General features: G+C 41.8%; 1 protein-coding gene across 1 annotated transcript; it reads left to right on the forward strand.

The window, feature by feature from the left end:
• On the forward strand, positions 1-27,980 carry LOC311251325 (uncharacterized protein; the record flags this gene model as incomplete). Its single annotated transcript, XM_084343703.1, has 24 exons — positions 1-21; positions 154-293; positions 390-500; positions 692-850; positions 2,219-2,342; positions 2,592-2,795; positions 4,806-5,150; positions 6,029-6,555; positions 6,952-7,091; positions 8,264-8,392; positions 8,786-8,994; positions 9,218-9,343; positions 9,763-9,896; positions 13,107-13,235; positions 13,469-13,716; positions 14,690-14,855; positions 16,741-16,939; positions 17,073-17,206; positions 21,407-21,540; positions 21,693-21,841; positions 22,864-23,070; positions 23,242-23,336; positions 25,605-25,729; positions 27,044-27,980. 24 exons carry the CDS (start codon positions 1-3, stop codon positions 27,289-27,291), a joined length of 4,203 nt encoding a protein of 1,400 aa, XP_084199829.1. The 3' UTR covers positions 27,292-27,980.
• Between the last annotated feature and the right edge of the window lie 17 nt (positions 27,981-27,997).

The following is a 27,997-nucleotide window of genomic DNA, read 5'->3' on the forward strand; positions in this document are numbered from 1 at the left end:
ATGGACCGGCTTCACAGAAAGGTACGTTCACTGTTAGAGGAAGCAGACATACAGATGGTAGCTTGATAAGAAACACAAGACGTCCTTGTAGATTGCATTGTCTCGTCTTTCATTTGTCTCTTCTGTACATTTGAAACATTTCTATGCATCCAGCTGCGCCACACCAACATCTATGAGCGTAATGTGGGATGGGGACGGAAAGGCCTGAACCCCAAACACAATCGCTCTCACCAGTTCTACATCGAGCGAGTCTCCTCCCACTTTCAACGGACATTAATCAACTCCCTCAACAAGTACAACATGCACTCAGTGGAAACTTTGTATAAATTAGTAAATACGTCTCTGTTGTACGAGTTAACTACAGCTACTTTGTGCTTTTACTTTTCCAGAGTAATGAAGGTCACCAAAACTCAAAGCACTTTCGACACTGTGAGGAGAGAAGCAGTCAGAGCGCAGATACAGGAGGAGATACAGCGTCATGTCAGCTATGGGCTCCATCTGTGAGTAGATCATTGCCTTTTTTGTCCATTAGCAGTTTCTAGTGCTGGATATACAACATACGCTGGTGTGACTCTGTTGTTTCCACACTAACATGCATCCAACTGTAATCTGCAACTACACTCTAATAGAACAAATGTTTTCATGCTTAAGTTCCAGTTGAACTCTCGTGAGACTTCCCTCTACCCCTCAGGTGGAAAGGCTGTACTTTGAGGCAGACTTTCTTAGCTGATGTAAAGGAGACAGTGGAGCAGACAAGAATCAGACCCATCCTCCTGTTGGGACCTCCGGGCTGGGGAAAGAGCACCACCATGGCTGCATTAGCACAGCTAGCACCCTCCTGGCTACCTGGGTGAGATGCTACTAGAGCAGAGGATCACAATATATTTCTGTCAACATACAGATTTTCAGACACAGATTGCTAAAAATCTAAAATGTATTGATGTCAAAGATTATATACATTCAAGTGCAAACAAAATAAAATAAGGGTCATTCCATGCCAGTTGTAGTTAATGTCATGGATTTTCTTGGAAAATTTGTGTCGAAACTTCTTTTTCTCAAATTGAACTTTTTTTTATTGTCTCTTCCTGTATTTGAACAACCGTTACAGATATACAACCCGTTAAAAAAGAGAAAAAAGAAAGAAAGAAAGAAAAAAATGCTCATTCTTGACAGTACACATTATCATATAACAATGCAACAGTACATCTCATGTTTATTCCTTGAGCATAGACAGCTAAAAGCTACATAGTGTCTAAAGATGGAATGCATAACTATCAGATGTCATGATCATCATCTCCCTTTCATTTCCAAATAAGGAGCCCAGACCTTCCAGAAAGCATTTGAGCCATTGTTAACCCAGTGAATACTCTGTTCAAAGAAGCTGTCTTAGCTCATCTGTCCATTCCTTAAACTACTTCACCCATGAGCATATTTGTAGAGATAGGTCATTAGACCAGAATACCCAAAATACATAATGCTGGACCCTCATTGAACTCAGTTTTCAGTACATTATTGATACATTGGACAGCAGCTTTCTAGAAGTGCACCATTTCGCATTCATATAACATGTGAACCAGCATGCAGTTATCATTTACCAATCCCAATCAGGACCTTTTTGCTGGAGTCTAGTAGTAACACATTGAAACATCTATTAAATTCATGGGACAACCTAAAGCTGTACTCCAAATACTTTTTAACATGTGAATTTTTGAAGATTGCAGCATTTTTGTAATACTTTGTATGTGTATTTTAAACCTCAACAGTCACTTATTTTGCACTGTATTGGGTTGAAATTGGTCCTGGAAATTTAAGAGACACTAAGGAAACTTTTCATTAATTTAAGTAGTTGTTGCTGAATGGTTACAGTAATCAAATTAATAACAGGAAGTCATTATTTTACCAGAACGAAGAATGTCCACTAGTTTTTACTTTCATGCAAACTCTTGATTCTGTGTAGTATTAGAGTATTAGAGTATCTTTGTACATTTTACTGGCTATAATGGTGATTTTATTTCATCTGTAGATATGTGTACTGTGTTGACTTTGAGGTTTTCTATCTATCTGGTACCTATTGAGCCTGTTTTCCATTGTTCTGTGTGTCTGGACAAAATATTACCCTTAGCTCCTGAGCTCAATGCACATATTATTTCACAATTGAAAACTCTCTGAACTAATGTGACAGCAGATCATTCTATTTCTTAATGTGTCATTGGTTCAGAGCGGTGAAGATATTGGTGCACTTCATTGGCCTCACTGGAGAGAGCAGGAATATTCGTCTGGTCCTGCAGAGTCTTTGTGTCCAGCTGGCTGAAGCCTACTGTCCCCACACACAGCTGTCAGAGGTACTGCACCATCTCCAGTCAACACAACTCCATCAAGTCTCCCCTGACTGACCTTGAGAGCAGATGTCATACTTTAAAAGTTCAGATTAAAGTGGTACAAACAATGACCACAGACTTTTGACATCAGTCTGCCTCTGAGTTGTGTATTTGCATTTATTGACAGTATTTCTGCTCAGACTGGTCTACTTGTCTCAGGTTGCCCTGTATACATGTTGATTCTAGGTTTACAACGTTATTTGTCTCCTCCAGGACCTCCCTCAGCTGATCAATGAGTTCCACTCTCTGTTGGGCCTGGTGGGAGCAGAGCGGCCCCTGGTGGTCCTGCTGGACGGGTTAGATGAGCTGTCTGAGGAACATGGTGCAGACCTCTCCTGGATCTCAGTCCCTCTTCCTCCAAATGTCCGCCTCGTCCTATCTGCAACCTCTGACTCCCCCTGCACTCACACTCTGCAGGTCAGTGGAGCTGAATTGAAGATTGTGGGTGTAATTTAAGATTCACTTTTGCAACAGAAAGGATACAGCAAAGAAACGTCAACATTTTGAAAAAAGGATAATACCGTATAAAAACAATAGCTACACATGAAGGCAGTGAAAAAATTCAAAATGAGGTTTATGGAAGTTTCAGCTTAGCTTAGCATTAAAAGTGGAAGTGTGAGGAAGCAGCCATAGCCCTGCTCTGTCTAAAGTTAAACATATACCTACCAACACCTGTAAGGCTCACTAGCAGAAATGTACAGATGAAAATGTGTGTTAGCTTTGTACTGTGTTTAGTTCTACAGTGTGTCGTCTTTACAAAGAGGTTGCCTGGTGTAGAACCATTGTTCCTGTTTAGAGACCTACACTTAAACTTACACTATACAAAAGCACCACAGTTGGAGATTCTGTGCTGTGTAGATGGATAAACCGCTGTTCATCAAGAAAAAGTCACAGCATGTGACCTTCTTCTAGTGAAATAGTGCAATTATGGAGCAAATGCAAACACATTTAGACCAAACAAATTGTCTGAAATAAAATATACTGTATGCTGTAGCATTAAGATTTCCACTCTTTTCTTCACACTGCTGTATTTAAAGTGAATTAGACAACTTTTCAGTCCCCACCCCCACTCCCCGTTTGTGGTTCCCTGTGGTATTACTGTTTGCACAAAGACAGTGAGCAGCCTGGCTACTGTCCAAAGCAAAAAACTACCGTAAGAATCCCAGTTTGACCTTCCAGCCCTGCTCGTGGTGCTATGAAAAGTCAGAGTAAAACCGCGGGTTGTATTAATAAGTAGGCAGGTTTTGTAGAAAGAATGCCAGTTTTAGAGCATCTCAAGTCCCAGTGGTAAGAGGAAACACATATCAACGAGGGAACAGACTTTGTCACAACACCAGAGCGCTCTCCATTGAGTGAATGCCTGTCTGTTCACTCCTGTTTTACCTCGGTTTCTATCTCTCTCCCTCTTCACCTTCTTTGCCTCCTCCATCAGCAGGCTTCTTTTACCTCTGCAGTGTAGAGTTTCCACAGTTATCCCAGTTGTTCCACTGTTACCTGGGGACAGTGACCGGGGACAACAATGTTTTGGTTGCACAATGGTAGATGTGTTCCTTCGTTCCCAAAATCATCCTTCATGTTTCAGGTAAAACTCCAGCCTGGTGGCAAATGAATAGCATAGTGAAGCAAGGTTTATAGGGAACCATCTATGATGTCATTCTTCTACAGACATTACACTGTGACATCAGTTTTTGCTTCACAATGATAAAGTAAAGCAAAAAAGTTGCCTATTGCAAGTATAAGGTTTGGGTCTTTGACAAGCACTTCCTGTGAACATTTGGAGGAAAGTGTTAGTGTTGGCGCCTCTGTGACCTATGGTTACCCTTTACAGCCCTCTAAACATAGATTCACAGGGAAGTTTACCTCAGAGAAGCATAATTCCAGATTCCCCATAGCACCACCATTAGCAACCACTTATCACCTACACCATACATTCTGGTAACAGTGGTGATGATTTACCAAAGTGGGGTGCAATCGAGGCCGCAGAAGGGAGGAGAACACCAGGTCAGTTGTCTCGGGCCCTTGGTCATGGGTCATTAAAATAATCTGCTGGGTGGGCCAATAAAAACCTATCCAATCACCCAGGCACAATACCATCCACCCTAACAGGTCCTGCTGACAATGACAACTTCTTCCTGTCTGATTTCCATCTTTGCTTCGACATGTTTGACCGTCTGTCTCTTGATCTCTCTGTGTGTCTGACTGGCTTCCATATTTTTGTCTCATAGACTTTCAAAACAGAGACTGCACAGAAAGTTTGGATGTGGTTGAGGCGGCTGAACCCACAAATTAGAAATGATATCCACGTACATTTGACAATGTTTTGTATATTGTTTGTTAAAATGATATATGTAACACTTTTCAATATCCAAAGTTTGTAATTTGTGTTGACAAGGGCTTTTCTGTCTCTCCCTTACCTTCCCCCGTCAGTCCGCCCATCCCACAGTCCTGTCCCTCCCTCCCCTCAGTCCTGATGACATTACAGCTGCATTAGAGTCCAAGCTGTGGACGGACAAACGGTGTCTGCAGGAGCAGCAGTGGCAGCTGCTGGTCCAGGCTTGCCTGTCCTGTCCCTGCCCTCTATATCTGGAAGCAGCTTACTCTGAGAGCATGCTCTGGACCTCCTACTCCCCACAGGACAGCCTTAGCCTTCCAGCTAGCCTGGAGGGCCTCTACCTCAGCATGCTGGCTCGGCTGGAGCGAGAGCTGGGGAGGCAGCTGCTGAGACGAGCTTCGTCTCTGATATCCCTCTCACGCTGGGGTGTCACTGAGCAGGTGGAGTTAGCTACGTACATCTAGATACTAACTGCACGTACACATTATCACTGCTCACTTTCCACCACACACCATATGTTTTTAGATTTGTTTCCTACCTTACAAAATGCCCCTAGTTCAGCCTTCCTTCAGTGATCAATGAAAATCAACTTACAGATACTCTCAACTTTGCCTGAAATACTAAATTTAGTACAGGGAACAGTTATAGCTATAGGACTGGCAAACTGATGTAGGTAAAATCTTTGACTGTGATTACATAGCCTGGCTTGGATAGACGGCATGGGGTTAGTATGTATTTCTATATAATCAATGTAAAAATACCACTCATATATTGAAGTTAGATTTGGATTACACTGAAGAGCCCAATATGTGCCACATCATCACCCCCTTTGATATGTGGTGTCCCTCAAGGCATAGTTTATGGTCCCTTGTACAAATACTGCAGCTAACTATCGGACACATTGTTTTGCTGGTGTCACTAAGCCAAAAGGAAACGGCTAGTTAGTTTCAAAATACCTAGACCACCCCCTCTACAGCTTAATTAAACTTACTACAGGGAACGTCTAATTGGATTATGCAACAGACTCCATCTAATACTGAAACTGAGGATGAGCTGAGGAGTGTCACAGGAAAAAAGCTGCTCTGTAGTCAGGTGGTACGGCATAAAAAACTAGTTTATCTTGTTTTGCCATCGTCATGTTTTTTTTTCCAATCAACCAGAATCCACAACAAATGAAAGTTTCTTGTGGTAGCGTTCATTAACACGTTGAATCTAATTGTTTTAAAAATAACAGAAATGTAATAACATCAATTATTGAAAGTGTGCTGATATTTCTTCACAAACATCAGTGTTCATTCATTCTCATGTCCATCATCAGGAGTTACTGGACCTACTGGCCAAAGATGGGAAGGTGCTCCAGGAAGTGACCGAATGTCACTCCTCCTCCAGCCATCCCCGGGTGCCTTATGTCCTGTGGGCTAGACTGAAACGTGACCTTGGTTGTCATCTAACTGAGGTCAGGACAGATGGGACGTGGGTGTACCGCTGGACGCATTCTGAGCTGAGTCGTGTGTGCATAAAGCGTTATTTAGGAACAGATGACTATCGCATGGCTGTGCACGCTGACTATGCTGACTACTACAGAGACAAGTCGCAACATGCACACATATTTCAGCCTCTGGCTTGGACTCTGGATGAGGAAGAGGATGGTGAAGGGGTGACTAAAAGTTACACATTCAATCTGAGGAAGCTTCATGGATTGCCCTTCCACCTGGTCCACTCAGGACAAATCCTGCCCTTCCTGTCTGAGTGCATTTTCAACTATGAGTTCCTGCTACATAAAGCCTGGGGTCTGTCCGTCCTGGACATCGAGGAGGACCTGAACAAGGCTGTGCTGCCAGACAAGTATGTCCTAACAGAGGACGTTTTTTAATTTCTGTCGCTAGGGGTCTCCCAGTCAAAACAAAACAAGACACAAGTAGCGTTGGCTCATGGGAGTTGTTGTCTTCATTTTTAAACAACCACTGCCAATGAAAATATCTATGAGACTCAGGTAGAAATGTTCATAAACAATGTAACGTTTTAAAGTTTTAATCACGTGATGTTTCGTCTCTTTCATCGACTTCCTCACTTTCTGACTCTGTTCTGGAAGTTAAAGCGACAAACTGTTAATAATAATTGTGTAATAATTGTGGTATTTGTTGCATTATACCCCAGTCTGTCCTTGCTCCACTGCATGTAGTAACCCCTCTGTTGGTTTGTCTTTGTAAATACAGTGTCTGTCCCCCTGCCTCTCGATAGGGTGCTGGTGGATGTGGAGGTGCTGTCGGGTGCTCTGGAAATGTCCAGAGCAGTTCTACTGAAGGACCCCTGTCAGCTCGCCTCCCAACTTATGGGTCGACTGGGACAAATGGTTATTGAGGACCGTCCTGTTGCCAAAGGTATTGTTTGAAAGAATCTGCCTTTAAATTGTGCATGTCAGTATTTATTGACAGTATATGTCATATATTATACTGCATGCAGTTTATGATATAGCATGATCTGATATTGCTCTCTTGCTGTTGTTGCAACATCATCATAGTGATGTGCCAGGACTGTCAACTGACAACTTGCAACTGACCAATCAGGTTTTTGTCATGTAAGAGCTGTGCGACCTGAAAAAAATATGAACATGGGAGAAGTTAGCCATGGTGACACAGACACAATGGCTAACTTGTGCAGAGCTTGTGCAAAGCTAACCAAACTGCAACAGACACCAGAAATTAGAAGTCAGCCAGGCCTTAAGACACATCACCCACTCTACCTGTCTTACTAAGTCACAGTAAAAGTTCACCAAGGCTTAACTCAGCGCTTCACACCTGTGAGTGAATCTGTTAATCGCGTCAGGGGACGGTTGGATTCTGGTATTGTCTGTATTTTGAGGGACCTGAAAATAGTCAAATTAAAGATAATCAACTACTTGGCAGCAAAGAGTTTTGTATCAGCCATCAGAAAGTCCAGGAAGTACATTGTGCTGCATTCCATGAATATTTGCTGATCACTAAGGGATGTGTTCGCAGTGTTGAATAAAGTACCCAGAAGTCAGACTTGAGTAAAAGTAAAGATATCATGTTAAAATATTACTTTGGTAACTGTGAAAGTCACCCATAGTACTGAAGTAAAAGTCTTAAAGTATCTGATTTTAAATGTACTTAAGTATCAAAAGTACAAGTCAAAGTAACTGATCCATACATCTTACATGTACAGTACGTATACACTTTATACACTGTGGGTCAGTCGATTTTCAGCCTGGCCAATTTTCAGATCCTGTATTCAGAATTTTTTTGATTATTGTAATCAGTGTTTTTTTAATCTGATTGTCAATAAAATACATTAATTCAAACACTCCTTTGGATCTGATGCAGCATGTAATCTGAAAAGTAACTAGTAACTAAAGGTAATAAAATGAATGTAGATTTGTTAAGATTTGCCTCCAAAATGTAGTGGAGTGGAAATATAAAGTACCAAAAAACTGAAGTTCTCAGGTAAAGTACAACTACCTCAAAACTGTACTTAAGTACAGTACTTGAGTAGATGTACTTAGTTACATTCCATCACTGTGTGTTTGACCCAGGAGACCCGCTGAAGTTCAGTAACCTCCATGATTTACTGGCTCAGTGTACCCAGTCCTCGCTGCCTGTGTTGCTGCCCTCCTCCACCTTTTTGTTTCCCCCAGGAGGCCTCCAACACGTCCTGCTGGCAGGTAACTTAGTTCATATTTGCCGCCCCATCTACCTGGTTGTTCTTACTGTCATTTTTACATGTTGCTCTATTCTGTACACATGAAATCTATTGCATTAATGTCCATCCTGGAAGAGAGATACCTCCACTAATGCCTTTCCTGACTTTTCCTTAATTTTTTCCCTGCCATACCTGTACAGATTGTAAAGCTGCTTGAATCCCAAAATTGTGATTTGTGATAATGAGCTATATAAATGAAATGTACTTGATGAATACACCCAGTACTTAAGCTACATGCTAATCGTCACCACACCTACTTTAACTGTAAATGTAAAAAAACACAGTGAGTATTAATGTAACTGTTTGCTATAACTGTAAAAGGATCAAATTAAATAATGGTGTGTTTGCTATCCAGGTCACTTGACCAATGTGGCCGCCCTGGGAGGGGGGCAGAGAGGACCCTTGGGTGTCACCAGTGAATCAGATGGAAGCCTGAGGTTTTGGGATCTGGAGCAGAGGCGGATCATCAGGAGCCTGGACCCAGTGGGGGGAGTTGTGGGAGATTCACTCTCGCTGGGTCTGGATGATGGGATGCTTATAGTCCGCATGGGGCAAAGTCTGCAGGTTGGATGAAACCAAGCTTGACTGTTTGGTTTAAATGAAGAGGAATTGTCATTTTTCTACCATGTCACATGAAGGAAACGTATAACTGTGATGTTATTACAAACTCTAATAAAAACACAAGTGTATATGGTATAAATCACTAAGAGTTTAGAACCACTGTAAGGCCTGTTGCTGCGCAATTCAGATGTAAGATTCTGCTGTATAACCTGTGGCTGTGTTTCAGGTGAGAGAGGTTGAGTCTGGGCGAGTTGTGTATTCAGAGAGTGATTCTGTGGATGTTCCCATAGTCACCACGACTTGTGAAGGACAGCTGCTGGTGGTCTTCTATGATGGAAGTGATCTAGTCAAGGTACTGACAGCTTGAGCTGTAATCTACCTGCCCAGCACCAAACAACAGATAGACAGAGGCAGAGACAGATAGTCCAGCGGATGGACACAGTGGAACATTTAGCAGCTAGAGAGACAGATATTTTTCTCAGGAGTTGTTGGAGAGAGCTAAAAGGAGAGTGAATATTGGACTAACATTAATCAGGTGGACACAAACACAACTCCAAGTGAATGTTGATGTTGCTCTGTGTCTGCTGGAGGTTTAGATTGGCAGATGTGTGCTTTATAATAATTTGTTAATGTGTTCATCTTGTTCTGCTGCCAAGCCTACAAGTGTCTTGCTGCCTAGAAACTTTAGACAGAGAACCTTGTATGTTATAAAGTTTATAATTTTATATAAGCATGTCTAAGGTAAATGTGTGTCTCTCGTGTGTTTGTCAGGTTTTTGACCTGGCCTCCTCCTGCTCTCTGCTGCACTGTGTTAACATTTCCATGGAGCAGCAGGCGATCCACAAAGACCGCTCCATTCTGCTGTCCAGCAACTCCATCAGAGACTACGTCCTCTTTGCCTACAGGTCAGACAGAATCAGTTCAGACCCAGGTCAGGATCAGACTGTTGCCATGTCTTTTTGCGTTATGCTGAATACTACCTCAGTTACGAAAAAGTTGGGACACTGTGTTAAACGTAAACAAAAACAGAATGCAGTCAACTGTGTTCATGACAGCAGCTGAGCCCATGTTGTAATATCCTTCATGCAATCATGTGTTTGTCAAAGTGTTGAACCTCGCCCCATCCTTGCATGTGACTGACTGAGCCTTTGAAGATGCCCCTTTCACACCCAGTCATGATACCATCACCCGTTACCAATGAGCCTGTTCACCTGTGGAATGTTCCAAACAGGTGTGTTTGGAACATTCCACGACTTTCTTAGACTTTAACTAACCAACTTGTTTGAGACGCGTCGCAGCCATCAAATTCACAATAAACATATTTTCAAAAATCAATGAAGCTGAAGAGGTCAAACATCACATACATTGTCTATGTAATGTTTTCTATTGAGTATATGTCAGACCTTTTATTTCTGTTTTAAACTGCGTCCAACTTTTTTGGAATCAGGGTTGTATTGATGGTGCCTCATGGAATTTTGATACTTCTAATAATAACTTTGCCAATTATAATAATGTCTGACTAATTGTCTAATTTCGCCCTCCTCACTTTGTGTTTCTGCAACTCCTTTCTGTCTGAGAGCAGTCTGAGAGCAAAGCAATAGAATAAAAAAATGTTACCTGATAATAAGGATGTTTATAATTTATATTATGCATATGATAAATGTAAATTAAACATTTGTCTCTGAAACAGCATGCAGAGGAGGTTACAGTAGTTCCTTAAGCCCTGAGGGTCAGGAGAACATCAAGTCAGACTGGTGTTGAAGCTCCACCAGAGAGGTGGACAGATCTGGCCTGTGAGGCGAAACACAGGACAAAATAGTGCTCATGCAACGGTGCATGATCTGATATTGCAGTGTTGGTCACAATTAATGTAGCTCCAGGATCATCATTTAAAATGACCAGTTTTTGTAATGTCATAGCTTTGTGACCGGCCAGGCAATGTATGCACATGGAAGAAGTTTTCCTTTATAACCATTATAAGACGCTGTGAAAGGGCCTGTTTAAACCAAAACCATGTTTGCCTAAACCTCAACAAATATATAGATAATCAGTATATGACTCAATCCATTCAGCCATGATGGCTTACTCACTTTCTTAGTGTAGAACTGATTCCTGGAGTAACATTAATTATGATGTTCCAGGAACAAAACCAACACAGACACAAAGCTATGATAACACAACAGCGTGATTGGTCAGTTCCAGTGATGCTCCTGAAAACAGCCTTAATTATGATGTAATAGGAGCAACACTAACAAGGTGATATCAGATAGACCCTGCAATGGCACAGTAACATTAGCAGGCAACCCAAGGGTATCAGCATTTCTCTTAACCCAGGAATTCTCTAAACTGTATTATGGAGAGAGTAAAAGGACACTGTCCAGAGAATATTTAGTGAGTCAGATCCCAGCAGGTCCCTATGAATGTTAACTGACGTGATCTGAGCAGCGTCACATTCAAAATGCATGAGCCACAAGTGTCACTGCCAGTGACCTTGTTCTTAAATAATATCACATAACCCTTTGTTAACAAGCTGTGAAATCAGGCCTGCAGAGTATTCAGACAAATTTCACCACTGGCTTTGAAAACAGTTGTGAATTATTAAGAAGGGCCACTACTCAGATGCCTCAGCAGTGTAATATAGCACGGTGGTGGATGTCCTCGTGGCGTGGCTCCTGTCACACACATGAATGATACTGAAGTTGATGGCCAGGGGATTACAAGATAATACAAGTTTTTCTTCATTCTGTTACCATCTGATTAAAACTGCATTAAAGGCAGTGGCATGGATGCTTTCAGAGTAATGAGCACAGAAGCCAATCCTTCACACCTGACAGGAGGAGGTATCAGATAAACAACAAACTAGGTCACTGTTTTTTGGTGGTAATGTAAGACGACAGGGATAGTAATAACATGGAACGACTCAGAGCATCAGCTCATTTACATTTCGCTCACTCCAGTGTGTCAGTGTTCAATGAAAGCTCAGACAAATGAAAATTCAATCATCATCTCTTCCCCACATGGAAAGTGAGGTGAAGTTTCGCAGCCCACAAAACATTTCTGGAGCTTCACAGCAAAACAGTGTTGCAGCATTCTTCTCATCTATTGAAGTAGCTGGAGAATATTCATTTTTGGATGACCTTTCCTTTAATCAATAAAAGCACTTGTAGAGGAAGTTCTTTGAAGTAAAGGACTTGCAATGGTTCATAGATTTAAGCCTAGGCCTCTAAAATCCAAATAAACTCACATTTTACATTAATAATTTCAAATGCTTGTCTGTAAGTGTGACTGAAAGTCGTCCCTGAATTACTTCTTGTAGCCACTGCAGCTACTTCTGGGCCAACTTACCTTGTTCCATACAGTATAGTAGTTCTAGACATTTTCTGTTCTACATGTACAGGAGGAAAACAACCTAAATATACAGATAATCGCAATTTTAAGTGATAAAAAATCAACAAAGGGGCTGCTCAAACTACCACATTTCAGAAGCACAAGGTTATTACTTACTGTATCAATTCAATATACTTACTGGTCCAAACTTAAATTATATATTGCTGTGTATCTGGAGACTGTATAACCCCTCTCAACTTGTGCTACACTACATTATAGCAGTGGTTTAAAAAAATGACACAAATTAGACCACAGACCCCCATCTGATAGGAATTTTGCTTTTAGATGTTTTATTACTGAAAGTGTATGAAACACATAACCAAAGCAGCCACACATTCTGTCATTGTGTTACTTATGGATGGAATTATAGTGATACAGTTTTGCTGGGAACTCCTTGGTACCCCCTGAATGACTCCTTTTTTTCTGAGGTAATTCAAGGAACACCGTTTTCTTCATCTTTCAATGATGTACTTAACTATACTTCACCTGGACCTTTAAATAAGCCAGCATGCACACTTAAATGACTACTTTTTAAGAATGCAATGATAAATGGAGAGCGGCTCACAGCTGATAAAAAGTAACAAGTAGCCTGTAACATCTCAGAACTCACGTGATGAAATGAATACTAAATTGAATACTAAACTGTGACAAATCATTGTACTGGCAATAAAAATGTCCTCTCTAAATACCAGAAGATGAAACAGACCCTTGTTACTTGTTCTCCTCAGGTCTGGTGGTGAGGCAGCAGTATTCAGTGCCAGAGGAGGTTCGGTGCTGTCTGTCCTGTCTGCTCAACATGGTGCTGCCTCTATACAAGCTGTGGAGATGACTGAAGACTACCTGCTGCTCTTCTGCAGGTACGCTAACACTAGTGCACCCCAGTGTACAGTTACTTTATAGCAAGTACAGGTACAATCCCTGGATTTGTTGTAAATTCCAGGAGCTCTGTGTGAATGTGTTTGTTTCTGAAATATTGGGCTGGTTTGAGTGCAAAAATTTGAATGACTTGCCATTTTATTAAACATTGTTGGAGGGATCAGTGACGCCACACTGAGGTGAAACATTCTCCTCTCACCACCCACTTTGTCAGATACCCATACAAGAATGACAGTGACATCATCCACGTCGAGCTCTTCAGCACCATCTCCTTCCTCTACCTGCGGTCTATACTGGGCTGCAGCCAGGACTGCATTTCCCAGGTTTCTGTCAACCAAGCAGGGACTCACGCCGTGGCCTTCTGCCCCTCGCCTCGTACCGGCATCACTGAGCTGGTCACCTGGAACCTGGAGACGGAGGACCACAAACACATCACGCGTTTCCCTGCAGTACTGACCAGAGGTCCGTATTTATAGCTGAGCTGTTGTAGTGTGGCATGGAGATATCCAGAGGGGTTTTAGGGTTTTCCAGGGATTCATTAACTGTTTGCTAAGTGCGTGACCCAAAGGGGTCCAATCATAGCTTAAAATGTTTTACTAGTGCGCCATGTGGGCCATTAGTAAGAGCTACACTCAGAATTCGGAGGGTTTTGTATAGCCTTTCCAAACACAACAGAAATAAGGGTAAAGAATGGGTTAAACAGCTTGCTGAACCTTAACATGCCTGGCTATCGAGCTCACTCCTTATGTTAGTCAGTTCACTCTTCAAAGGCTAAGAATTAGCATATGATTAGTTGCCATTGAGTTTAGGGTAACATTAGCAGCCCTGACCAGCCATTACTGAACTTGGAGAAGTTTACCCAAATGACCCCCCCACGGAGTTCTGTGTGTTTTTTTGCTGTACTAACAGGAAGGCTAACTAGCTATAGGCTTTATTGCATGAAGACACAGTATTGTGTTTGCATGATGTCATGTATGCAGCCATGAAATGCATATTTAAGAACAGGACAAATTCATCTGGAGACAGATTTTATTACCTAGCTCGATCAAATCTGGTCGCAACAGTTGACTAAAAATGAGAAGGTGCTTCTGTCTACTTCGGTCTGACATCGGACTCATTGTTCAAAAGTAATGATTTTCGAGTTGTAAATCTGCCACCATTATTATCACTTTAAAACTGCCCACAAGCTCAGAGTCAACTGGAGAGAGAGCTGTTTGGGGATCATTAAAACAATGAGTAGACATTACACATTCCTTACTTTCCTCAAGGAGTAACTTCACCCAGGACAAGTCCTGCTGGAGCTGCCATGCAGTCCTAGTATTGTACCCTGCCACATCACAGCTGGGTGTGGTCACAAGTACAAAAGGCCACACCTGACCACACCCAACATGTTTTTCCTCCACCCATAAAGCCATGACATTTCCTTTCCCTTCAGGCCTGTGTTTTGATCTGCGCTTCTGCCTGGGGATCTGCAGCGGAGAGAAGTATCTTCACCTGTGGGATCTGACCTCCAGGATCAGTGACCAGACTCTAACCTATAACATCCATAAGCTGAGGAGTGACGGCACAGAGGAGGTCATCCCTATGGGGAAAACCCTGAGGTACGTGCTGAGATGTGTTTTCATCTCATGGTGCTTCTGGTTCAGTATGATGATGACTTCTATCTTTCTGTAATGTCTTTTTTAATAAACTTCCACTGGGTCCTTCTGATATATTATACATTACTATTCATTGGCCATTTCAGGTATTTCTCAGTGCCATTCACTTTTATAGGCTCTCTTTGATTCAGACTGGTTCGACACAGTTTCAGCAGATGTTCCACACATACAGACTCTCAGTGAAATGTCACTTTAGGCACAGTCCGCCAGTAGAAACAGTGATGGACTGTGTTTGTTAATTTAATGTAATTAACTGAATGAATCATTATGAAAGCAATGTGCCAATTGTTATATAGAGTATTACACCCAACTAAACTCAGCAGCATCACATTCATAGACCATTCACAGTATTTATTATTTATCATCCACATCAGAAAGGCGAATGACATCACGTCATTTTTCTGTGCCCATTGGTAAAGTGACCACACAGATACCATCTCTTCTGCTGGGACCCTGACCCTAAACATGGCACACACCCAAACTTAACCACAGTCAACCACCTGACTGTAATAAAAAATAATCTAAAAGTCATATAAAAGATGTAAGAATTGGTATATTTTGCAATTTGCCGCCACAACAGGTTCTTACTGCATTTCACTTATAGGCCACTGTCATAAATATGGACTGCTTTACACAAAAACCAGCCAACAAGACGTTTAACTTAGTAAGCCAGCTAATACTACTAGTCCAACAGCATGAAAGCCAGTCCAGTGTCTGACTTGCAGCCTTTTATTTAGCTAAGCTCTCACCAAGGACTTAAAGCCAGTCTGACATTTATTCTTGCTCTGCACCCCTCTTTTTATCTTCTCAGCCTCCTCCATCTCCTCTTTGTTTTTCACCTCTGTAATGATGTCAGCAGAGGCTGCTGAGCCCGGTTCTGTCGCCCTCTCGCCCGGCTGCCTCCTTCTGGTAGTCCTAAGCTCCTGTGCTAGCGGTGTGAACCCCAACAATCCTTCAGTGCTTCATGGTCCCAGTCCAGTCTGGGCAGAGTCAGGTAGCTGCATGGCTGACTGTGCAAACTAGCTAATTGCAGCTACGGTTAGCAGCCGTTGGCAGTTATTTAGCAGCAGGTACAGCTCTTTATCCAGCAGGAAAGTCTGTAAATCATGAGAGTTGAAACTGAGCAGCCTGAAGACATCAGGGGAGGAAAAGCCAGAAAACATTTTTCTCCATAAAGTCTGATCCAGTTTCAGCTTACATAGTTAGCAGTGCGTGACATGCTGTAAAGTGACATGCACTTTTTGCGGGAGATTGTACTCAACCAAGTTGCACAGTGCATTCCCTATTACAAGTCAGTGTACCTTCCAATTGACTTTAAAACTTTTTTTGCTCTTTTGTATACAGAAAAATAGGTTGTAATATACTCACCATTAGATATTCCAAAAAGTCACTGGTATTGAGCATAAATAAAATGTTATTTTTAGTATGATTATGCCATAATGATACTTAACACAGCTTTTCTATTAGGATATGTTACCACTGTATTGGAGGGATGATTAGACAAACTGTAATGACCATTTCAGTCATGATGCTGTTGTAGTTAAATGGGTCATGCAGGAAGTATCATCTTAATATTGTGTCAGACTGAATCATATCATTATGTCTACTCCAAGTCTGACACCAAACCTACTGTATGTGCTGGGTATCAATAGCAAATTAGAATTTTCCATTCTCTTATTAACATCTGGGACTGTTCCACCTTGATGACAGTGAAAAGGTGATGTAAAGGTATCAGGATCAGCACTTTGATGTACTGCCTGGTCCATACCATGTATTTGCACTGTGGGATCCCTCACCTTTGCTGGGGTCTGGCTCCCTCTGTTGGCAGGTATGCTGTGTGCCGCTCCATCAGAGCTGGGACAGTGTACGTGTGGAACTTGATCAGGCGGCGTTTCACCTGCCGACCAGTCAGAGTGGAGCACGGTCTCTACAGCAGCACTGATGTGATGCTCGCCCATGACTTCAAACTTTACATCTTCACAGACAGAAGCACAAACAGCAGCATGGAGCTATCATATCGATTCAGGGTGAGACTGTGTTTGATGTACAGTTTCTTGATTTATCTGCTCATTGGGAGTCTGTGTGTTCAGTAGGCTGTGAGTTGGATGGAACCTTACACTCTGTCATAATAACACTGATACGTTATGTCTGACCTCCCAGACTCTTCTGGTGTATGATTTGATTAAGCGGAGCTATGTGAAGAGACAGACTGGGCTCGCAGTTATCCCCTGTCCTCAGCATGAGTACCGTCTTCTGGAGGATGGACGGACTCTTCTGGGCCTATCAGAGACCAGGTGAGAGTTAACCTATGAAATACAGGGAGCATGAAAAGTCTGCAATTATGAGGATATTTCACAACATATGAGAGTAGAAAAAGGTTTTGAAAATGTGGAAATCGATTTTATGGTTTTTAAATTAAAAGATGGTTCCATTTATGACATGCAGTTGTTTAAATTCACAGTATGTAATTTCTGCCACTAGGGGTCTTTTAATCATAGGAGTTGTTATCTTTATTGTTAAGCAGCCAACATCGGTGATGAAAATCTGTCGATGAGATTCATTCATCATTCATTCACAGACAAGGTTATGTTTCTAAGTGTTATTCATGTTATGTTGAATCATGTTCGCCGACTCCCTCCCTCACCCTCTGATGTGAGGTTTTCCTGGAAGTTATGCTGACAGGCGACCAAATGAAAAACACTTTTACCTTGTGTAATGGAGGTCCTTTCACTACTACTTTGTGTAGCACATATGTTAACAGTTAATAATAGAATAAGACACTAAACCAGAAGATTGAATTGTTTTATTGAAATTGTTACATTTTGCTGATGCTGTTTTAGTAGATACCTCCTCAGTGGTGAAAGGTTTCCTGTAAGAAACACACATTTAGTTTGTCTCCGTGGCTGTGTCCCAATTCAGGGGCTGCATCCTTCAAAGGGCGCATTTGAGGCCAATTACGTCACAACGCCGCGCAAAGGCTGTCCCAATTCGAAGGCTCCTCCAAATGCAGCCCACAAATGCAGCCTTCTTTTCCCTCTTTTTGGAGGACGCACCGCTACTATCCTTTGCGGCCTCCCATATCCCAAGATCCTTTGCGCGCCCGAAAAAGAAGAAAGAAAGAAAGAAAATGGCGACACCAAGTGGTGTAGATCATCACTTTCGCGGGCCTGGGTGGCAGAACTTGTGACGTAAGGGTAAGGGGCAGGAACATCTGGTGACGCAACCAGGAAATGCTCCGAGGGCTAGACCGTCCCATTTAACAACGGTTGATGCGGCCTTCGAAGGTCTCTCCGAAGGACTGGCCTTCGAAGGCCGCAAAGGCCGGGTCCTTCGAAGGATGCGGTCCCTGAATTGGGACACAGCCAGTTAGTTAAACATAATGAAGTAATCAGAATTCCTTTATTTGTCCCGCAAATTGGGAAATTTCTTTGTTACAGCAGCCAAAGGTCAGGAATATTACAATAAACAATTAAAAAAATAAAACATAAAATAAAAAGATAAGAAATAAAATAGACTATATACATAATATTTACAATATGAACAGTGTAATTATAAACTGTGGGCAGTGTATTTTTATTTACAAATAATAAATATGGGTATTAAGAATTGTCCAGTTAGTGCAAACCAAAGAGAATGAGAGTGGGATATGTGTAGAGTTTGAGTGCTCATGTGAGGTCTACTGGGAGCAGTGCTGGTTGTACAGTCTGACAGCAGCAGGAAGGAAGGACCTGTGATACCTCTCTTTCACACACTTGGACCTGCGATACCTCTCTTTCACACACTTGGACCTGTGATACCTCTCCTTCACACACTTGGACCTGTGATACCTCTCCTTCACACACTTGGGGTGTATCAGCCTGTCGCTGAAGGAGCTGACCAGTGCTGTGATAGTGTCCTACAGGGGGTGGGACTCCTTCACCAGCAGCGATGACAGCTTGTCCATCATCCTGCTCTCTCCCACCACCTGCACTGGGTCAAGAGGGCATCTCAGGATGGAGCTGGCCTTCTTGATGAGTTTATCAAGTGTCTTCCTATCTGCTGCCGAGATACTGCTGCTCCAGCAGACTACACCATAGAAAATGGCTGATGCCACCACAGAGTCATAGAAAGAAGTCAGGAGTGCCCCCTGCACTCCAAAGGACCTGAGCTTCCTCAGCAGATGGAGTCTGCTCTGACCTTTCTTATAGGTTGCTGCAGTGTGATCAGTCCAGTCCAGTTAATTGTTCAGATGAACTCCCAGGTACTTGTAAGATATCACCATCTCAATGTCCATTCCCAGGATGTTCACCTGTGTGCAGGGTTGTTTGCGCCTGTGGAAATCCACCACCAGCTCTTTGGTCTTCCCAGCGTTGAGCTGGAGGTGGTAATGGTGGTTATGGTATAAAGCACTACATACAACATGTTAGTTTACTGATTTGTGGCTGACTGTGTGTACTCACCTGTCGTGTCTCCTCTTCAGGGTGTTCTGGGCAAAAGAGTCCCCAGGGCAACAAAGCACAAATTTAAAGGTTCCAGGAGATGCCACCTGTTGATTGGTGTAGGGGTGTCTGGGACTTTAGTTTGTTTGTCAGGATCGCTAGGATCGACAGTCTCCAGCAAGCACGGCCACTGCCAGGACTCCATGTAGCTCGTCGTAATGTAATTCTGTTGTATGTTAAATGTTGGTGAAAATAAACACTCGCTTTGGTTTGCATCAAACCTCTGCCTCAGACTCCAGCTTAAATATCCAGCTGTCACACGGCCATCCTTGTATAGAATTATATATATAAAACAAAGGTCTTGTCTTTTTTAGACATTTTAATGTAGAAATGTTAAGTATTATATCTTTAATTTGAGGCTATTGAGGCCTGATGACCCAGACACCCTACAGTAAATACAGTCCTCTCTAAAACTATTGAGGCCAATTCCTTTATTTTGGCTGTACACTGAAAACATTTGGGTTTGACCCCAAAAGATGAATATAAAACAAGAGATCAGTATGTCAGCTTTCATTTCCAGGTATTTACATCTAGATGTGTTACAAAACTTAGAAGATGGCATCATTTGATCAGAACACCACATATTTTGGTGAGCAAAAGTATAGGAGCAGGTAGACTTCAAATAGATTAAAGTGAATAATACTTAATATTTAGTTGCAAATCCTTTGCCGTCTTCTTTTGTGATGCTTTCCAGGCTTCACCGCAGCCTCTTTCAGTTGTCGTTGGTTTCAGGGGTTTCTACCTTCAGTCTCCTCTTTAGCAGGTAAAATGCTCATTAGGGTTAAGTCTGGAGATTGACTTGGCCAGTCTAAAACCTTCCACTTCTTTCCCCTGATGAACTCCTTGGTTGTTTTGGGTCGTTGTCCTGCTGCATGATGAAGGATCTCCCGATCAGTTTGGTTGCATCTATTTTTAAATTGGCAGACAAAATGTTTCTGTAGACTTCTGAGTTCATTTTGCTGCTTCCATCATGTGTTACATCATCAATGAAGATCAATGAGCCCATCACAAAAGAAGCCATGCAAGCCCAAGCCATGATATTACGTCCACCTTGTTTCACACATGAGCTTGTGTGTTTGGGATCATGAGCAGATCCTTTCTTTCTCCACATATTAGCCTTTCCATCACATTGGTAAAGGTTCATCTTTGTCTCATCAGTCCATAAAACTTTGTCCCAGAACTTATGAGCCTCGTCTCTGTACTTTTTAGCAAATTCCAATCTGGCCTTCCTATTCCTATTGCTAATGAGTGGTTTGCATCTTCTGGTGTGGCCTCTGTACTTCTGTTCCTGAAGTCTTCTGCGAGCGGTTGATTGTGATACCTTCACTCCTGCCCTCTGGAGGTTGTTGGTGATGTCACTGACAGTTGTTTTAGGGTTTTTCTTTACAGCTCTCACAATGTTTCTGTCATCAACTGCTGATGTTTTCCTTCTTCTACCAGTTCGACATCTGTTGCTGAGTACACCAGTGGTTTCTTTCTTCTTCAGGGCAGTCCAGATGGTTGTACTGGCTATGGCCAATGTTTGTGCAATAGCTCTGATTGATTTTCCATCTTCTCTCAGCTTCAAAATTGCTTGCTTTTCTCCCATAGACAGCTCTCTGGTCTTCATGTTGGTTACACCTGTTTAACTATAAATGCATTCTGCAAAGGCAAAACCCAAAGCTGAAACTGAGAGTAGACATTCAGCACTATTTATCGTTTGAATAATCAATGTTATAGGACACACCTGGGCAGCAAAAAACACCTGTCAGTCACATGTTCCAATAATTTTGCTCACTTGGGTGGGTTCAAACAAAAGGTGCTATCTTCTAAGTTTTTATAACAGATCTAGATGTAAATACCTGGACATGGAAGCTGACATACTGATCTTTTGTTTCATATTCATCTTTTGGTGTCAAACCCAAATGTTTTCAGTGTACAGCAAAAATAAAGGAATTGGCCTGGCTGTTTATTAGTTTTGGAGGGGATTGTATACAGAACCCCTGTTAAATTCCTCTGTGTTGGATGTTGTTGCAGAGATCATCTGATCCTGTGGGATCTGGACTCTGGCTCCGTCAAACATGAGATCAAACCGTCCCACAGAGGGCTGCTTGTGTGCAGCAGCTCAGTCCAAGAGCTGCAGCCTGATGTGACACCACGCAGAGACGCATGTGAGCTGCCAGATTCCTCCAAGTGTTAACACATATTTCCATGATGATGGAAAATGTAACTATTTAAAATTCACATTTGACCTAATTGATTTACAGAGAGCAGTATCAGCAATAATTGTCCAATTGTCCAATTGTTTCCCTCCCTGCCACAGTGATGCCGTGGGACATCCGCACAGAGAGCCAGTCTGCAAAGAAGAGGAGGCTGGAGAGACAGGCACAGAGGGAGAGAGAGGCGACCAGGAGGCTGGACAGAGAGAAATACAACTGTATAGAGCAGTACCTCCTCAGTGGAGATGAACAGGTACGCAGCAAATAACAATGCACAGTAAGAGGACAGGATAACTCATCTAAATCTAAACTCTTATCTGCAGATTATATTGCCATGTTTTTACACTGGTAAAGGAATGCTATATATTTGTTGTGTACTTACAGTTTTCCAACAATGACTTGTGCCTGAGTAACATCAAATAGACTTTCATCAGTAGTGGTGGTTGTTAAATGGTGTGTTCACCACCAGTGAAGCAAATTGTGTTACTCGCACAAGTAATGCGAATAAACACAAATGATCCCGCGGTCAATCTTGTACATGTAACGCCCCAAACACTCAGATTACTTTACTGTACATTAGCCGTAAGCTAGCGAGCAACAACACACACCAAAGGTGTGTGAGTGTGTGTGTCTGAATCCAGGTCAACTTCTGACTGACCTCAGCACTCAGCAGAGACTCTGGTTCTCTCTCTCCTTTCCCCCTCTCCTCTCTGTAACGTTATGTTCATGAAGTAAAGTCCATTTCCCCTCCAGCTCCAGTCAGCAGTCAACATTACAGAACATAAACACCCGACAATGGAGGTCACCTCCACTGATCACTGCTGCAGTCAGGCTGATAAACAGGAGTGAAGATATAAAGTCATCTCTGAGCTCTCCTCTCATTGGTAAACGGCTCTGGATCAGAGCAGAATCTGATGTGACTATGGCTGTTTATTCCTCCAGAAGGTCTGGCTCTGCCCTTGACCCCCTCCTCCAGAGCTGACCATACCATATTGTGCATTTAAAGTGTTTTAAATTGCTTAAGGTCTTGTTTAAATTACTACAGTGGGATATACGACCCCAGCTAGAATCAATATTAAGGCCCAACCAGCATGTGTTTTATACTTATTTTACTTCATGTGTAAGATTTCACAACTTTTTAACAATAATTGTCAATGAAAAATAATGTTACTGCTTAAATGTGTTGATATAAATGGCTTTGGTACATCAAGTTTGATTCTGTTGTCAGTAGTTGTTGCGTTATTGCCGTCTACATTCCACTCCTTTATTTTGCAGGTGGTGGTGTGCTCCTATTTTGCTCATCACCTTAATGTCTTCAGCATGGTTTCACAAGAACACCTCCACACTCTGGAGGATAAAACATCACTGCTGAGCCTCCACACGGCAGCTATTACCTACACTGGCAGCCACCTGGTGCTGACCAACTATAAGCAAGAGCAGAGGACTCCCTGCATCACCCTGTGGGACCTAGACAAAGGAACGGTAGGATGCCACTGTGCTCTTACATGTTTTTAGTTTATTAAAGTCTTTTGAACAGTTATTCTTTGTATTTGTCAGGTCTCTGGTGACCAACATAGGACATATGTGATTGTTTTTTGGATGATTTAAGATTTCATATTGACCTCAGGTTATGTTTTGCATATATTCTTTTAGGTGAGTAAAAGACTGAGGAACGAGGCTGGAGTTTGCTGCGTAGCCATCACAGACAATGCAGACAGAGTCGTCTTTGGGGTCACAGGAAGCAACAGGCATGTTGTTATTCATCACCTCACCAATGTGTCCAATCATTATTACACTGATTACACAGGTCATATGTCTCACTTAGTCGTGAAAGTCTATCTCAGTTCACTTGCTACAACACTTGATGGCTCCAACTTCCTGCAACAACACAGATAAGACTGAACCTTGGACCACCGACAGCTCAGATCACTGATTAATGAAACGTTCACACACAACAACTTGGTGGCTCACAGTGAACTTCAACAGACTTGTGGAAATCAAAAAAAGAGCTGATTTCAAATAGTAGGAGATTTTCATAATGATACAGGATGCAATGTGTTCATCTGTATGCATTCTATATGAGGAAGCTACAATGAACTGAAGACTTGGAGTTGTGCTAAAGACTGGAGACTGTCAGTAGTCGAGCTTACAGTTTAGCCTAGCAGCCTCCTGCTTTACACATGGAGCTTTTATAACATTCTTACTATTACACACTAATATTGCCTCTTCAGATAATAGCACCCTAATTAACTTTAAATCTCTAATGTCATGTTTGGTTATGTGATTCAGGCATCATGTAATTTGTTTATATAATAATATGAATATAATAATCACTGTGTGTAAGTGTGTACCGGTCAACAGAATAAGAGTGAATGCAGCACACAGCTTTCTCTCTTTTGCCTGTCAGCAAGCACTAAACTTTAATTACTGTCAATATTACCTTACCTATTGATATTCACCTGTGTGCTGTCTTTGGGAAAAGCTGTCTGGATGAAAGGTCTCTAACAGGAGCTGATACAAGACTTCATCATGTTAATACTTTGAGTATGACATCTGATGTCAACACATCAGGCTCCAACATCATCTGATCTAATTCATCTTCTTTTTTCGGCTAATTTGTAGTAATTTATTTTGGATTGAAAATATTGTGGTGCTCAGCCCCGTCAGCAGCCACAGAGCTGGAGGCTGTGCCTAGTTCCCAAATTTGCTAGCTGTTAGAATTACAGACTGGCTATATTTTCACCTCTTTGTGTTTTCAAGTTTAAAATGAAGTAAAAATTCCAGCCCCCCTCCCTACCCCAGTAACTTTATACTGTCCCTTGGCTGCCCTGTCTTGAGTTTCTCTTCTTCAAAAGGCTCTAATACATCAGGAGAACATCTAGCTCCACATTGTATGCTACTGTAGTTCTTTGGAAGCTCCAGAATGGCTAGAAAGTTTTTTGCTTAACTGGGACTGAGGTTTGTTTTTCTGAGTTTATTAAAAAATATTAATCAGCAATAAAATCCACGGCTTATGCCATTCACCAGCTAAACTGACAGATGAATATTTAGGCAGCTAAAATGGTCTCCAGATGGCTCTTACATTTTTAATCTTGGGCGGCTTACCGGTTTCATTAACGTCACGTTCCTACGACATTGATTTTGCAACACCTTCATGACTGAGATAATTTTATAGCGTATAAAAAATAATTTGCTTTACTGTGGCTCCGATAAAATGCAGTTAAATGGCTAAATACGTACTCATAAAACTAAAGTTACATCCAGTAACTACTGATTTCCCCGCTGACTCCGACTTCAGTAAGACAAACATTTGGAACGAAGCAGCCCAAAATCCCCCATGTTGTCTGCAAGAACCAATACAAACGTCTTCACGTACTCCCACCATCAGAGGACGTGAAGACCCAGAAGATCAACTTTATTTTTGACGGAAAACTGGAAAAATCTTTTACTTCGCAACCATTTTACTTTGTACTGCTTTCTCAACGAGGGCCAGCAACGTAAAAATCAGGATGCACTTAAAAACTCAGGGATGGATTGTTACCCAGTTCAAACTTTGAACTTTTGCCATTTATTTATGTTGTTTTAATCTTTATTTTTAAATTTAGCCTGTTGAACTTGAGTGTTAGCATGCACGGCTAATGTGGCTAGCATTTATTGTAGTTACAAAGTGCATATTCATAAATACATTTGCATTTAATCAGCCTATAACCAAACTAATTTGGAGAACACAAGAGTTTTGAAGGGGACTGAATAAGAAAATACAGTTCATTTATCACCCAGGCCCTTTACTGGCTGAATCCAGCCCTGCTGTCAGCTTTCACACTGTAGCATAAACCTTTCACACCACAACATGTTGTCTGAGATGCTAATGGCACTCCCATTCCACCAGCATTTTTTAATAAGACAAACTCAATAGTGAATTCTGTTCTCAGTTTTAAATGTTAAGATTTAAAAATTGTAACAATAATTATAACTTATTTTTTAAGAATTTGTGTTGTTCATGTTTGCTCCTATAGGCTGACAGTGTGGGATCCTTTCAAGAGAAACTATAGGAGCATCTGCGGCTATGGGAACCTGACAATAGAAGTCTCCAGTAAGCTGTACATGACAGAAGGAGGAACCAAAGCCATCCTGCTGTCAGGTAGGAAACAGAACTAGAAGCTATTTAAAGCTCTTATAAAGGAATTGAAAGATTTATTAGGGCTTTAGTCATATGACTGAGGTGTGTGTTTGACTTCACACTCTGGTGCTAAAAACCAACTGTGTCATTAAGTGTCTTTCACAGTAAGGTGCCATATTACAACATGCTTTCACATTTTCAAGCAAGTGTAATCAGTGTCGTCCCGGGCTGATGTAGAATACAGCTATTAGTTATTATATTAGTCTATTAGTTATTATAATCGAATAAAGGTGCCAATGGCCCATTTTTGTGCTGTTATGATTTATCATATTTGAAACGGCCACATTAAAGGGTTGATTGACCCACATTATTAAATAAAGAAAAAAATGATGCAGAAAGCTTCAAGGAAAATTTCACCCAAAAAGGAAAATTCAGTCATTATCTACTCATCCCCATGGTGATGGAAAGTTGTTTCGTTATCCACAAAACATTTCCTGAGGTTCACAGCAAAGCAGCATTGCATCATTCTCCTAAACAACTGAAGTAGCTGGGGGGGGAATGACCCCACAAAAAAAACACACCAATTGGCTCCATACAGCTCGTCTCAGCTCTGGAAGCTCTGAGATCCCAAATGGAATTGAAAAGACGTTATTAAAACCCTTGTCATGCTGTCAAACTTGTGCACCCACTTTGTATGGAGTACATGCTAATGCTTTTAGCTTAGCAGCTACAGTAAAGATATCAGCTTAATAAGGGTGTAGATAATGTCTTTTTACCAGCTGTATGGAGCCATTTTATGGGTTTTTTTTGTTTGTTTTGTTTTGTCAGGTTGTTTTTTTACATTTTGATGTGCAACATTCCCACTTAAGGTTCATTCCAAGGTGACAAAAGAACAGTGATTCTTAGTTTCAGGTGATTATGTATGCACTAATGAAAGCATAAATATGAATATTTCATTTCATTTCTGACAATAAATCCACCTATAACACACACTTGCAGTACCACAATTAACCACGTGTCCCCAAATCACCCAGAACTGAAGTCTTCAGGATAGACCTCTTCCACTGCAGCCATTTTGACATGAAATAGTAGGTAAACATGGGTGTTACTAATGACATTAATTAAGGTTCTGTTTTATTTAGGTACAGAGCCTAATTAATGTGATTAGTAACACCTGTATTCATGTCAAAATGGCTGCTGTGAAAGAAGTCTTCATGACATATCACCCCACAAAAACCATAGCACTAAAAATCTGTGTAAGACCAAAACTATGCACACTGGAAACATATTGATTTTCATATCATAAACACTTTTTATGTTGCCATAATAATCCAGGACAGTTGAGCCTGTGGGACCTGGAGGCATGCAGCATCCTGTCTGTGCTCTCCCTGGATACACATGTCGGCTGTATGAGGCTGCTCCGTGGACGCGAGATCTGTGTCCTGCTCGGCCTCAGCCACAGCCCCGCCCTCATCAACATCAGACCCACATCCAGGACTGTCAGCTCAGCAACTCAGGCCTCCAGAGACGGAGACCTGTTTGGAGAGTCCAGCAGCAGTGAAGAAGAGGAGGAGGACTCTTAGGGAAAACTCTGCACCCAGTATTCTCCTGGCCATGTGATGGACAGACATCAGAGAATGTGGAGTCTGCTCCATGACAGACCTGAAGGCAAATTAAGTCTTCATCATAACACATGGACAGAGAAGAAAGATGCTCAGATTTATTGAAGTAAAAAAATATTCAATGTTGTGCTGATATGATGGTGTCACAGCCTACAGTATGTTCTTGTATCTGTATTACATGTCCCCAATCATTTTGCAGGGCTGCAACCTCGGATGATGGGGAGTCACCGCGGTCGGTGAGGCTCAGCTGCCTTCCAGTTAACATGACTGGACACAGCCTCTGAGACTGATGGTCAGTTTGAAGATGAATACAGTACAGAGGTGATTTACAGCAGCTTTGTACAAGACTATGACTCCAGGGAACAGGAAGTGACTGCAGGTGGGGACAGGAGAGGTGTGAAGGGGAAGAGAGAGACAGAGAGTCGGTAGGGGTGAAAACATCTCACACTGTGAATTGAGGATTTATTTCAACCAAACCAGAGGTGACTGTGGAAACAAATTATGAGCTCTTTTTATGTCAGTAAGAGAGAAACTTGAATTCAGGCAGTGTACGGTTGTATTTCTCAGTTTAGTAAGGAAAATAGGTGTAAACATATTTCCTTTCTTGACGTTTCGTGTTATTTAATCTCCCAGCTGAAACTACAGGGGCTGTCAGACTATCCCCTCT

This window comes from Pagrus pagrus (assembly GCF_965226575.1).
Source record: "Pagrus pagrus genome assembly, chromosome: 22".
NCBI lineage: Eukaryota > Metazoa > Chordata > Actinopteri > Spariformes > Sparidae > Pagrus > Pagrus pagrus.